Source organism: Phalaenopsis equestris, unplaced genomic scaffold, assembly GCF_001263595.1.
Source record: "Phalaenopsis equestris unplaced genomic scaffold, ASM126359v1 Scaffold000258, whole genome shotgun sequence".
Lineage (NCBI taxonomy): Eukaryota > Viridiplantae > Streptophyta > Magnoliopsida > Asparagales > Orchidaceae > Phalaenopsis > Phalaenopsis equestris.
In genome coordinates, this window is record NW_018164700.1 from 926,853 (window position 1) to 941,103 (window position 14,251).

General features: G+C 34.2%; 1 protein-coding gene across 5 annotated transcripts; it reads right to left on the minus strand.

Annotated features, from left to right (window-relative positions):
* Positions 1-458: 458 nt before the first annotated feature.
* On the minus strand, positions 459-13,025 carry LOC110024524 (NAC domain-containing protein 83-like). 5 transcript variants are annotated; one of them, XM_020724542.1, is made up of 6 exons: positions 12,908-13,025; positions 12,075-12,242; positions 6,377-6,627; positions 6,123-6,293; positions 1,399-1,729; positions 459-1,100 (listed from the first exon to the last, which is right to left on the minus strand). In XM_020724542.1, the coding sequence occupies exons 2-6, from the start codon at positions 12,235-12,237 to the stop codon at positions 817-819; spliced, it is 1,200 nt and encodes a 399-aa protein (XP_020580201.1). In that variant the 5' UTR covers positions 12,238-12,242; positions 12,908-13,025; the 3' UTR covers positions 459-816. The 5 variants fall into 5 exon arrangements, with proteins under 5 accessions (XP_020580201.1, XP_020580200.1, XP_020580203.1 ...); XM_020724541.1 differs by having other exon boundaries at positions 12,075-12,245; XM_020724544.1 differs by lacking the exon at positions 12,908-13,025 and adding an exon at positions 12,655-12,859 and having other exon boundaries at positions 1,495-1,729; positions 12,075-12,245.
* Positions 13,026-14,251: the final 1,226 nt, after the last annotated feature.

A 14,251-nucleotide genomic window follows, 5' to 3' on the forward strand; every position in this document is an offset into this window, starting at 1 on the left:
ACAATTAATTAGTTTCAATAATTATCATCATTGTCTCATAAATATGTAAAAATCTATTTTCAATAGATTAAGTGGAAATATTTTTTTAATTATTTATTTTCTAAAATAAGTTACATATTTACAAAATAATAAATTAATAAAGTAAAAAAAAAAAAAAAAACATCAAACAAATATGTTTTTCATATGTTTTTTAACTTAATTTTCAGCACACAGATCATCACCATGCATATTACAAAACATGATTAAACCTTTACAATAAATTTTTTTCCTAAAATCTTACTTTCATATTGATAACTGCATAATAAATACAAACCATTTGACAAGAGAAGGTCATTGTTATGCCTTGCATCCTCTCAGATATATAAAGCAAACCTAATGAAAATATACCCCTAAAACTAATAAGAACGGCATGAACATCATCATTGACCGCCACTCTCCCCATACTACTTTTTTTTGTTTTTTTATTTTTGTTATTTTTCTAATTTTTGTGGAAGTGACATCAAGGGGATCCCTATGCGGCTATGTTTGCCTTCATCTTAAATGCCTATCTAACAATAATTGACTAAGAAGCCTAACAAGCCTTGAATAATCAAACTAGACTTCCTAATTACAACTTTTCCTAATTCACCAAAATGTCCCCCAATTTTTGTATAATGAGTAGAATCTGTCTTACACTCTTGCATCCATGTCCTCAGAGTGGAACTGCACCAGGAGTGCTCTTTCCTAACCAAGAATAATGGCAGTCTTTCATTATTTCATTCACTTAAAATCTCTTCTTTCCACGAATCTCACTGCTCTAATCCAACTGCAGTCAGGCTAGAATGGTGTAAAGCAGCAGTATTTCTTCCCAAGCTTTCGAATCCTCGCAACGGACTTCGATCCCGATCCATTTGAGCTGCTGCTGCTGCTCGCTGAACTGCCTGAATGAGTTCGTTTGGGTTGGCTGCGCGGATAAAAGCCTGCAGATGTTCCGGTGCTGAATAGCTGCTCAGATTTAGGCGGCGATTTGAAGGCTTTTGATGAGCATCCGTCAGACGTTAATGAATTGGAAAGCACGAGTTCATTGTCCATGGAATGGGTATTATTGATGTTGTGTGAACCTGTGATTCAACGAGTAGGATTTTAGTGAGGATGCTACTGAAGGGATATGAAGGTGAAATGGCTAAAAGAAATTTGGACGATTTGCATGCATACCACACAATTCTTACATATCCAACACCTAAACTTCAATTTTTACATACATGCCACCTTACCAATGCATGAAATGGTGGTATTATTTATGTGATATGAAAGATTTGGGTTGTAGAAATATAGAAAACACAGTTCATGTGTTAGATATGTAAATACATAAGAATTGGGTGGTATGTATGTAAATGCCCCAAGAAAATTTCAATATACCAGCTGAGTGTGAGAGTCTAGTGACCGAATGAGGTGGTTTTGCAGATGAAGCCACATTAAATTGGGAATTCAAGCCCTCATCCTTAATGTTCTTACTGTTGTCATTTTCGAGATCCTTCAGCAAGGCTTCAGCATCAAAACCATCGTCCGAATTACTAGATATGAGACTGGAATCATCTGAGCTGGATGAAGTTGATTCAAGATCAAATATGTCTTCTAGTTCCAGGTACTCTCCCTTCGAGAATTCAACAAGTGCATCCAAATCTGCTGCAGAATTATTGGTCACAAAATCCTGGTTGCTTTTGTCATGCCTCTGTTGGGGAGCACCAAGCTGCTCATGAACGGCAAAAAGCAAGCACATTAAATGTAGTTCAGTCGGATGGGTAAGAAATAAATGGGCATTACGAAAAAATGCAACTTTTTTATCTCAATTATGTATTCAAGGCTATAAAGCTCAATGAATCAATCCTGCAAATCAAATCAATGAAATCAAAATGAACCTGAACCTTCCTTGATTAGAGGTTGCAAGTCCAAATCATAGGACATCTTATCTAAAAGCCTCCCAAACTACTTTCTAGTACAAAGATTTTAGAGCAGTAAGTCTTACTTCTCAGATCAAAGATCAATTAAAATTCTTATCAATACATACATGTTTAGGAATTCTCCAACACTAGAGATTTAAGCATCAAACTTGGGCATGCCCTCAACTTGAGGATTATAAGCTCCTGTCTCTAGGCATCTTATCAAGTGGTACAATAAGCATCAAACTTAAAAATGAGTCAATATTAAACTTCATATCAAGGTTGTAATTCCTATTACTGTGAATCAGAAGCATATAAACCCCAATCCCATGGTTAACATAATATACGCTAAATCACACCTTAAATACATAAAACATAAACCAACTCATGGTTAGGTTTGTCGCAACCCATTAGTCAAGCCTTCTTTATGATAAAAATCTTTAAGCCCTCGCCAGGCGCCACAATGCCAGTAAATACATCCTAAGTAAACCTCAGGTCTTACTTCACCACACTCGTTGAGCATTAAACTTTGAACTTGAGCCACGCCTACATCAAAATATGAATTTCCAATATCTCAGTCTTCTCTGACAGATTTAGAGACACAAGCCTTCATTCCCACACAAAAAATATTTGGGCCAGCATAAAGTTAGTAACCCTACAAGATCAAACCTAAAGCAAAAAAAAAAAAAAAACATAGAGCCAAGTTTGTACCAAATATGCAAGCTTCAAATCTCCATATATTGAGTTAATACCAAATACAAGAACTTCACATCTCAGTTCATCTCTATCAGAAATAGAATGTAAGATAACCCACACAAAAATAAATCTTTGAGATGCATCATATACTTGTAAGTCACATTACTACAAATCTATGCATGAGCCCTGCACTACAATGGAAGCCCAAAATTTCATATAACGCCATAATTAAGAATTTTATTTAAATTCATTGTGTTCCGAGCCAATGCTCAGGTGAACTCAAGGTTCATTACTTTAGGCACATTATGAATTTGTTAAATTGTGCTCAGTTAGGTAGATGATAAACTCAATAGCAACTTCAATCTCAATAGCCAATAGTAGTAGTTGTGTTAAGAACAACTGAGTCCAATATGTGATATGAACTTCAATCTCAACGTCCAAAATTGCATAAATGATATTCGTTTAATGCTCTAGGGAGCTCTACCTTCCAAGTGAATTTAAAATCCAATCTTGAATTATTGAATCAGCCATGCTTCATGCCTCTAAAGCCAATGGTAGTAGTTGTGTTGAAGGCCTGCTAATCAGATTAAAACACTTTTGACCATTGACAACTATACTGCTACCTCTTGAGCCATTTTGATTCAAGATAAAACCACTATCTTATCAAAGGAGAGTGAACATCTTTAAACATGTTCATCACCCCCACTCTACTTGAGATATTTACTAAGAGACAATCCATAATTGTTAATTAGAATTCTTAAACAATACAACTTCTAAGCCGCTTATCATTAGTACGTCTATTAGGTCGACCTACGATGATGAAAGTATTGAATTTTAATCGGATTAACCATCTCCAGCAATACCACCAAATCATAAACCAAATAGCCATCCATACAAAGAGTACGTGACATTTTTAGTCGACATTGTTCTCGATAACATGTACGTAAAATAATTATTCATATAGCCCTACATCAATGAAAAAACTTGACCTCACCAAATCAAATAAATATCGACATCCACAAGATCTTTAGTTTGGCATCTCGGGTAAAAAAAAATCAAAAGATCGTTGGAGTGGTTGACCTAGGTGGCGGATCTATCCAGTTGGCATATATCATTGTTGAAAGTGATGCTGCTAAGAGCTCAAAGCCAACAATTAGAGAAGATGAATATGAAAGAAAGGTTTCCAAAATCAATGAAATGTTAGCTTTATGCTAACAACTATTTTCTTTTAGCATTTTGGCTGCTTAAATAGAGACCTTAAAAATTGCAAAAAGTTCATACAATGATTATAATGTGAGCAAAGTGCCAAAATAGTCCTCTTAACAAATTAAATAAGGTCATTTTAGTAGCAGAGTTTATAAAAGTGCTAAATTAATCCACAAAATTTTAAATGGGGCTAAAATAACCATCACTAGGGACAATTTCAACACATTAAAAGAATATGATGACTAAATTGATAATTTTATAAACTCTTACACTAAAATGAACTCCTTTGAAGAGTCACACGACCATTTTGACTCTTATTAATTATACGATTTTCTCTATAACAAATTACTTTTACTAGAAACAAAATTATATAATAGTTTTATATCATTTCAAAAAAAAAAAACAATTATAAAAAGAAAAGAATTATAAGTCTAAAAAATGAGCATAATATCTTATGTATGAGTTAGAACAAATAAATAAAAAATGTAGAAGAGAAAGACTCCTTGTGTATATAACTTGAAAAAGAATACATATTTATGCATGAAGATCACATGATAAATAAATAAAATAGTGTGTTGCATATTTAAATAGGATTATTTAATAGTGTTAATTTGAAACTAAAAGAATAATTAAGAAATCGTAACAACATTGATCCACCCTTATGGTGGGTTCATCCTTATGCACGCAAGGAAGCTCCTCTTTCACCTTCCTCCTCTTCTTTTGCTTGACATCGACGCTGCCTCCTCATCTCTGTTGACACTGACGCTGTCTCCTCTGCTCAATGACGTTGCTTTCCGCACCAGACTGCGACGTCTTCTTCTCCTTCGCACCAGACCGTGACGTCCTCTTCTCCTTCGCACCAGAGCTGCTCGACTCTACAAGTAAGTCAATTGCGACGATTTATAGGGAGAACTCACCTCTTTGAATTTTGACCCCCCTCATTTTCTCTCTCCTATGTTCGAATCTTCATTTCCTTTCCCTGTCTTCGTCTTCCACTCTTCCTCCCTTCGATTCCCTCTGGAGATAAAACGAAGCGCCACAATATTCCCCACTTAGTAGAATTTAAAAATGGATTGCAAGTCACATCTCATTAAGCAGGTCAACATTATTTATCCATAAATTTTATGATAAAAACTATGGGTCATTCATTAGAATGAAAATAATCAATGTAAGTTAAATACCCGATATAAGGCGACTCAACTATACTTCGGATAACAACACAATTACTGAAGCAAGATAATATGGTAGGAAAATACTCTTATACATAAGAAAATGTCAACCTCATCAAACCTCAACACCATCAACAACAATAAGTTCTTCAAGCTCACTATGAGTAAAGGAATAAACTTGAAGTCGAACAAGTTGTCTTGGTTAAACTTGGATAAGAGCTAAAGCTATAGAATTTATCCTTTTCTGCCCTCTTGCAGTCTTTTGTGAAAGAGCTCCACTTGATTTATGATCCTTAGCAGTCTTCTGGCCACGCAATGGACAATATCTTACTATATGACCAGACTGACGACACCAGTAGTAAAAGTTAGAGCCCATAAAACATTCACTCTTATGTTGTCTTCTGCATTTCGCACAAGTGATTACAATACTTTGAATCGTACCTCTGCTAAAATTGATCAAACGATAGAAACCTTCAATCCGTTTGCTCAGAATTTACTTTTAAAGCTTAAATTCATGTGCTCATAATTTCCTCATAAGACAAGTCGGACCCAGAAAATTCAGTTAAAAAATTTAGCACAACTCTCATCTTTCCTAGTTTTCACCTAAAGCGGTCTTTGATCTATGATCCGTGGTTACTTTTATGTGATCTATATTGACTGGATTATTCTAATTGCGTTAAAAACTTTAACTAAATCATTTTGCATTATTAACCCCATATAGTCCAAATTTTCTCTAGGAAAAACCAATGTAAAAGTCATCTAAAACTCTTTTGCTTGGCAATTGACCTTCAAACTCCAGAAAATCAAAAAAAAAGGATCAACCTTTGCGTGTTTAGAGAGGATTTTCTCCAAGGGCAATGTCAAATTTTCTATGCCTCGGTCCAAAGGACTTTTCCCTTCTAAGCCTAATTTTGTTTTTCTATTATTTGAATTCTTGTAATATGTTCTTTTAAAATTGAATCAGCGCAAGTGAAAAGTTGAATACTAAAATGGATAAACCCAATAAAAAGAGGGACATATCAAGACCGAAGTAATACTCTTTAAAAAAAAAAGGAAGAAATTAACGATATATTCCAAGCATAATGTTTGATGAACTATTCAGTCTCAAATAAGATTTACTCTGTATTTGTACCTCAGATTGGTCTGCAGCATTAGTTGGAGAGCTTCCTTCTTCTTCTTCTAGAAAGCGTAACAGCATAGATTCTACGTGCTCACCATCAGCTTTATCTGAACTCGCAAGGCAGCGATGCGCTGTATGTGGTGACTCTTCTTGCAAGAATACCCTAAATATTGAGTTAGGGTCCTGCAAAAGATGCTCATTGCATAAGCTACGGAATGAAGAAAAATGAATCAACAAATCGTAACATTTATTTTGTATGCTGCAACCTGCGCAGCAATAATTCCCTGACATGCCTTTTGGACTCTCTGATAATGATACATCAGCCAACCTGTTCGATTTCCAGGTGGTGCTTGGCCCATGTAGAATTGCCATGTGGTTTTGCTACCAGCAGCTACGCTCCCTCTGTAAATTGTAAGATGATCTATGAGCCTCCAGCATCCAATTTTCATCACTTTAAATGTGTTCTGTTGACCAGAAGAACATCCATCTTCAAAATTGGACAGATACCATATGTCCTCTGTTGAAAAAGTTAAAAGTGGATCAGCTAGCTAGCTTTTTGTTTGAGATAGTTTTTTTGGTAGCAGCAGTAGGAGCAAAAAAAACACAAAAAAGCAAAAAGAAAAAGAAAAAAAAGATGACTACGTAAATAAGTCACTGAATACTTTGAAATGAAACAGATATCCACTTTAGATAATGAGATAATATTCAATGAAAAAAGAACTTATGAAGAAAATTTGAAAGAGCATACACATTGGACATGTAGGATGTGGCCACTAAGGTAAATTAAAATTTTGAGATATGATGTTAACTTTAGTTGTTCGTTTCATAGTTTTTGTTTTCTTTATTGTTTATTTGATGTAATATGCTTCTATGGATGGTTCCATGAGACTAAGATGTGCTCTCTAGTGTTTTAATTACATAATTAGTTTGATTTAGTGCTGCAAGTTATTTTGATCCATATCTATGATGCCCTCTATCACTTGTTTCCAGCGCTCTAATCGGCAATGAAGCTTTGTTCTGCAGTTCCTGATTTATGCATTGTAAATTGGATTGAGATATTTGGTTTGCAACGGTTGCATTGTGATTGTTTAGACTTCTTGATGCACTGACCTTTGGAATTTACTATTATGAGATGAATTTTGGAATAATTAGTGTTATTCAACGGTTTTAAGGATTTAAAATTAAAAAATGAAATTAGTTTAAATCTACACTAGTTGATCATGTGCCAACCTTATGTACTACCAAAAGTTATGAAGAGTTTATAAATGAACAAGTGACAAGTGACCAATTTAAACCTAGAGTTTTCAAGTACTCCACTTTAGTCCCTAACTGTTAAAAATTGATACAAAGTAATTCCTAAGTTGAATTTCATGGTAAAAGTTAACAACAACCATTAACTTGAGAGTATTTTAGGAATAAGAATTTTTAATAAAAATTATTTTTATTATTACCCTATTTTCATACGTAATAAATTATTCAAATTTATGAATAAGAGTAAATCTTTATTAATCAAATATGGTCATCCATCTTTAAGGAATTTTAATACTTTATTAATAGAATTAATATAAGCCCAAAATAGAAAGAATTTATACTTAAACAAAAAAATTAATATCAAAATATTTTATTATATGACAGCGAAATACATTATTACATATGAAAATAGCTTAATAATAAAAATAAAATTTTATTTTAAATTATTATTCCTAAAATATCCTCGAAGTTGACTGTTGTTGTTTTTAATACTTCGGGACTAAAGTGGAGCACTTTATAACACTGGACACTTTAAAACACTGAGAATAAATTGGTCACTTGTTGATAGTCGAAAGACTATTTTGGGCTTTTATTCATTTATAAATAATAAATTGAAGCATATAATTCATAACTAGTTTCAATTTCAAATTTCATGTTAAGATGCCATAAAAGCAAAAATAGGTAAGAATTATGATTTGCGAGCTGACATGATGAAATTTGGCTAAATTAAAAGTGGGTGCCGGTGGTGATATAAGCACTACTTCCACTACAAAAAATTGAGTTGCGCAACTAAAATGGATATTGATTATCATGCCATTTTTTGTGCCCAATCGGTCTCATAGTTGATTGATTATGAGAAATATATCAGAAGATGTATAATATTATCGAAACAAAAATTTGTGGTGAGATAAAATCTTGCGAGTGATATTTCACAAGTAGTAATGAGTTGTTATATTTTTAGATAATTTTTGGGACATTACGTCTCAATGATATGCGTGATTTTAGCCATGTTAGGATGCCAAAAATTCAAAGATCATTAAATTCAAGATTTGATGGCCAAAATGATTGAATTTAGCTAAATTCTAAGCATACGTCAGAATTAATGTCATGTTTATCTCTTCAAGTCATTTTTGGGACCTCACTAGGCTTGGAGTTGCCCTGTTATAAGATAAATTTCAGAAATAAATGTAATGTTATGTGAACAAAAATTTGGGAAAGAAATTAATCCGACAAGTGGATGTTTCTTTAGTAGTAGTGATTGGTGATAGTTTAAAGTAAAGCATGTAAAAAATGGTGCTCTTCCAAGTTGTTGTGGGTGTTTCCAAGGCTCCACAACTTCATCAATCTCCCACTTAGAAACTGAAGCAACCAACACCAGTCCTCCAAATATGCACCTCCATCTGGTAATATTGTGAAATCTCAAATCTGATTTGACTCTAAAAACTGCATTTCATCATCCATGACAAGCTCACATTCCCTTAAATCTTCAACTTAAGTGGTCTCCTTAAAGCACTCTAGTTCACTACTATCAATTAGCAACACATAGTGTAATGAAGCAAAATACTAGTGTGTCGGTCGTATCACTCTACTAGACCTTCTTACTTCAATAACAAGTGAATGAGGAACTTTCTGTGCTCCATCTAGTTGATCACTTCTTTTTCTATCCTCTCGATCACCAATGTCTTCTATTTCAACATATTTAGACTCTTTAGAAGAAACTGATGAGCTATCCTGAGTTTTGACCATGTCCTTGTACATTTCAATTTTATTGAATATGATATATCTGCTCCTGATAAATTTCTGATTTTGATAATCCTAGAATTTATACTCAAACTCATTTGAGTCCTATCCAATGAATGTGTACGTGATAAATTTCAAGTCAAACTTACTCCTGGACCCTACATCAAAATATACATATGCAGAATACCCAAACACTTTTAAATAAGATAGAATTAAATAATTGTCACTCCAGGCTTCTTTAAGTAAGTCTTCCTTCAAAGATATTGATGGATCACGGTTAATCCGATAAACAGTAGTGTTTATTACTTAAGCCAAAACTATTTAAGTAAGCCTGTATGCAGTCTCATGCTCCTAGCATGTTCCTTGATTTTCTATTCATACACTTAGTCACACTATTTTGTCGTGATGTCCTTAAGACAATGAACTCAAGCTTGATCCCTTATATAGCGTAGAACTTCTCAAACATTTGATCCGGATACTCGCCCACAGTATCTGATCTGAAACACTTTAGCTTCAAGCCCATCTTATTTTCTATCAATCTTTCACTTCATAAATACTTCAAAAACGTAATATTTTTGCTTTAAGAAGTAAACCCATACCTTTCTGTGTGATTATCAATAAACATAACAAAGTAGCAGGATCTTCCAATGGACTGAAGTGGAGTAAAACCCCGTATATCAGTATGCACTAAGTTCAATTTCTTTCGCTTCACCGCTGACCCGCTTTTAGAGAATGAAATTTTCTTCTTTTTGTCATATACACAATCTTCACAATAGTTCAAATATATTGATTTCAAACCCTAAAATTTATTCAGTTTAAGTAGGAACTTCATATTTTTCTCACTTATATAGTCAAACCTATGGTGTCATAGGCCTACATCCACCTTGGTTCCAGCCACATTAATATAATTCTCTATTTCATTGATCAAGTAAATAGTGCCTTCATTGTTGCCCCGAGCCATGACCATTGCCCCCTTAATTACCCTTCCACGAATCACCAATAAAAGTAATTATGAATCATGACTTTGTTAGTTGGCTCGCAAAGATGAGATTTCTCTTCAAGCTTAGAACATGTCTAATTTTAGTAAGCTTCAAATTGTTCTATTTGGAAAATTAATATCCACATTACCATTTCCTAAGATATTGCAGGTTTTATTATGTCCCAGATAAACCTTCCCTAGATTACCTTAAATTTAATTTGAATACATCTTTATTGAGGCATGCGTGACAAAAGACACATGAATCATTTTGGATTTCGTCAGTAAAGTCATTTTTAGAGAGATTCTTTTCATGTCCTCCACCGCTAGCTTTCTTTAGAGTTTTACAGCTCTTTTTGAAATGTCATTTGACCTGGACTTTCCTCTTTTGAACTTGAATATGTATTTGTCTGAATTCCTACCTAGATCCCTTTCTCTATTTTTTACATTCAACGCAAAACCTAAAGATTCACCATTCCTTGACTTCCAATGAACTTCTCCATTCAACACCAACCACATGATGCCATTGAAGTTCAACTTTGAATTCCTAGAAGAGTTACCCATCTTCGTGACCAAAACATCCAAGCTATCTAGCACTGAAGATAATGCCAACGGTGACTTGGCATCATCATCAAACTTGATCTCTAAAGAAAACAATTGGCTTGTTAAAATATTGGAATTGTTCTTTTTCACAATGTTCATGTTGAACAAACTCATCATTAGAAAAATTTTATTTGTAACAGAAGTTTTTCGTATATCTTTGTCAGTGTTTTCATGAGATCCGCCGTGGTTTTCTCATTCACTATATTGAACGCAACATACAAGGAAAGTGATAAACGGATGAAACCTAAGGTTATTCAATCGGGCACCTCTCACTCCTCCATATTCATAGACTCAAGCTTCTTAGTGATTCGTTGTAGTGACAAGTATAGTTTTTTCTGATACAACAAATCCTCCACAACGCAAAGTTCGTCCGATTGAAAGTCTCCACTTTGTACCTTGCTTTGTCGGTCATTGCTTCCACTCGAATCAAACCTGCTCTGATACCACTTTTTTGAGATAGGGAAACTCATAAATATCTACTAAGGCTTTGATCCAATTAGAATCAAAACCACATTGCAGAATAGGATCACGCTGATTCAAGAAAACCAAAACAAGATATTGAAATGGAAACATAACAAAAAAATAATTCAGAAAAATACCCTAGGATTTAACAGGAAAAACCCGAGAATGGAAAAAAATCACGAAACCACGTCATTTTCATTGAGAAATTCAAAAAATGTATAGAGAACTCGTTTTAAATCTTCTCTCTGCAAGCTATGAAACTTATAGAACTTCGCTTCAAATTCTTCCTCTTAGTCTCACAAGAAAAACACAAGTCAAAATTCCTGTCTTCGACCCTTCTTCTCTTCACGGAAACCTTGTCCAAGAAACGCACGTGCAAACATTAATATCAACCACTTATGTTTGCTAAGCTTTATTCTCCGCCACTAAATAGTGGTGCATCATGATATTCGACAGAGTAGAATTCAAGAGCAGACACATCTCAGCTGGACAGCTCGTCAAGGAAGTTATCCTCTCGAACTTTGGAAAAGCTCTTAGTATTCTTCCACTAGGATTGTATTTCCTGCCTTCATTTCACGAGTACTTGAGGTGTCACTTTTCTTTTTTCCTCCAGATTCTTCTTGAATCAATCCTTTTGCATAGCCATCACATTCATCCTGTCAAATAAAAAGCATAATAAAATGTTGATATGCGTTGGGTTTCTACATTCACCATAGAGTGGATATTAAATTCGGATTTTCAGTGTCAACACCACCTTTTGCAGAAAGAAAGAACGGTAATAAAATCAAAGATGAAGAGCCTGCGGAAAATTCAATTAAATTAGGAAATAAAAGCAAAGATCAGCCATAAAATCAACCAAACCATATGTTTAAATAGTCTCGTAAGGCAAAGATGCAAATTTAATTAAACTGGTAACTCTTATGAACGCTAACCTGGTGAATTCCAAGGTTCAACGCTGAAAGGGTTTACTTCAGTGATAATGTTGGAAGGAACAGGATCCCCAGCTTTCCTCCCCCCCAAGAACAGCAAGACCTCTTCATCCGTAGCGCTGACATTAATATCAGGTCGAAGAGGGAAGGGAGCTGGCGGGCACATCGCAACTTCTACATCAAGAACCAAGCAAATTCAGCTCTAACAGTAATATATATCTTCCAATCAATTACTTAAAAATAGCGTCCTCCCAAGAAATAATCCAAAAGTAGAGCAATACAAAACAACGGCTCCGTCAGAAACCAGCGAAATGAAAGTAAGAAATAAATGGAAACTAATTTCCTCGTAACAAGAAGATTACAAACGATATATATTCAACGAATTCAACTAACGCAATTACAAAAAATAAAACAGCAGCATCAAACGTTGCGATCTGAAAGAATCATTACATAAAACAACGGCCTCGGTGAACTGATAATTCACTTTCCATATTACTACTTGAGATATACAATTATCTACACTAAAAAGATTCATCAAATCTTCAAACAAAGAATCGTTTTCAAAAGCTCGACAACGTAATACCCATCAAAACCTCCGAAAAGTTTGTTGATCCAGTGTCATCCAAAAATCAATAACTCAGATAACAAGGAAAACACTACTCGATCACCCATCAGTCTGATCCAGAAAACCACCACCAGCTTAAGTAATCCACAAAAAGAATCTTGGATCGATGATTCGAAATCCCGAATCCGAATCCCGATCCCAAACAGAATGGATACATTCACCAATCCAAATCGAGATGACCAGCGATCAAATCGAAGAAGTGTAAACTGACCGTAAGTACGGCGTCGGCGCACTCTGACTGAACGCTCTCCGCTCGCGCTCTGTGCGCCTCCGAGAGCTTACGCGGATTTCGGAGGCTCAGATACCCGAATTAAGGAAAGTAAGAGAGATTGTTGTCCTACTACAATGCAACGTAGATAAAGGTCATCAAATGGACGGTTTTGATTAATTGTTTCATGTTGTGATTTCGAACGCAGATGCAAACGAGTCAACTAGTCAAATATGGGCGACCAGAGATTCTATTTGTGTTTGGCTCGTTCCTGAGCATCTCAAAATAAATTTGTTCATTTGTTCGCTTAAATTTGGCTCAGACTAGCTCGAGCTCAACTCGTGAGCCAACTCCTGTATACATAAGTGATTATTGCATCAATACAGCAGACATAAATTTACATCTAGTGTCCAATGGGCATTTATCACGTGACAGTGAGTTTCACTGTATATTAGAGGGATGTGATCCACTTACCACGTGACACACGTAAATTTTACGTCCCGAGTCGAAATGTAATATTTTTTCCTCATGAAGACCAGACAACATAGACATGTAGTGTTAAAAATGAGGATTTTCTTAAATAAAGTTTTCTCACAAATATGGGCCCAAGCAAATGTAAGAGTAAATTGACCCAGGGTTTTGGTTTTTTTTCTTTTAATTGGGCATTTATTATGTATTTAAAATTTAACACCTAGATAAAGGTTAGCATTTACATACATACCAACTAATTCTTATGTATTTACATATCTAATACCTAAACTTTATTCATTTACATTTAAACCACCCAAATTTTTTACATGCATTTTTTAAAAATAGTGTATAAAAATTTAATATAAAATTTATATTAATTATTATTATTATTATTTTATTATTTAAATATTTTGAGTCAAAATGAGTTGAATATGAACGAACAATCATTTGTTTGCACTCCTCTCATTTATAAATTGAACTAAAAAAATTGCTTGTGTTTGACTCTCTTTCTTAACGAACACAAGCTACTTAACTTGCTAAACACGAGTTTTTCGTGAACAACATACATTTTTTATAACTCTAATTACTAGTGACATTTTGTTCTTATTATTTTTTTAAATGAGGGTTAAAGCATAAATTAATTTAGTTATATATAATTTCAAAATAATCTTAAATATTTTTATAAACTAAGCGCATGTTTCTGATTAAGGGTCTGTTTAGGGCAGTTGCAACTTATCAATAATCTGCTGATAAATACCTGATCTATATAAGTTGTTGATCAGCAGCTGATCCGAATAAACTGGTTGGTTGTTTAGTTTGTGCGTTTGAAAGATAACTGATTTGGAACTTTTTCTAGATAAATATCCATTCAGCCTT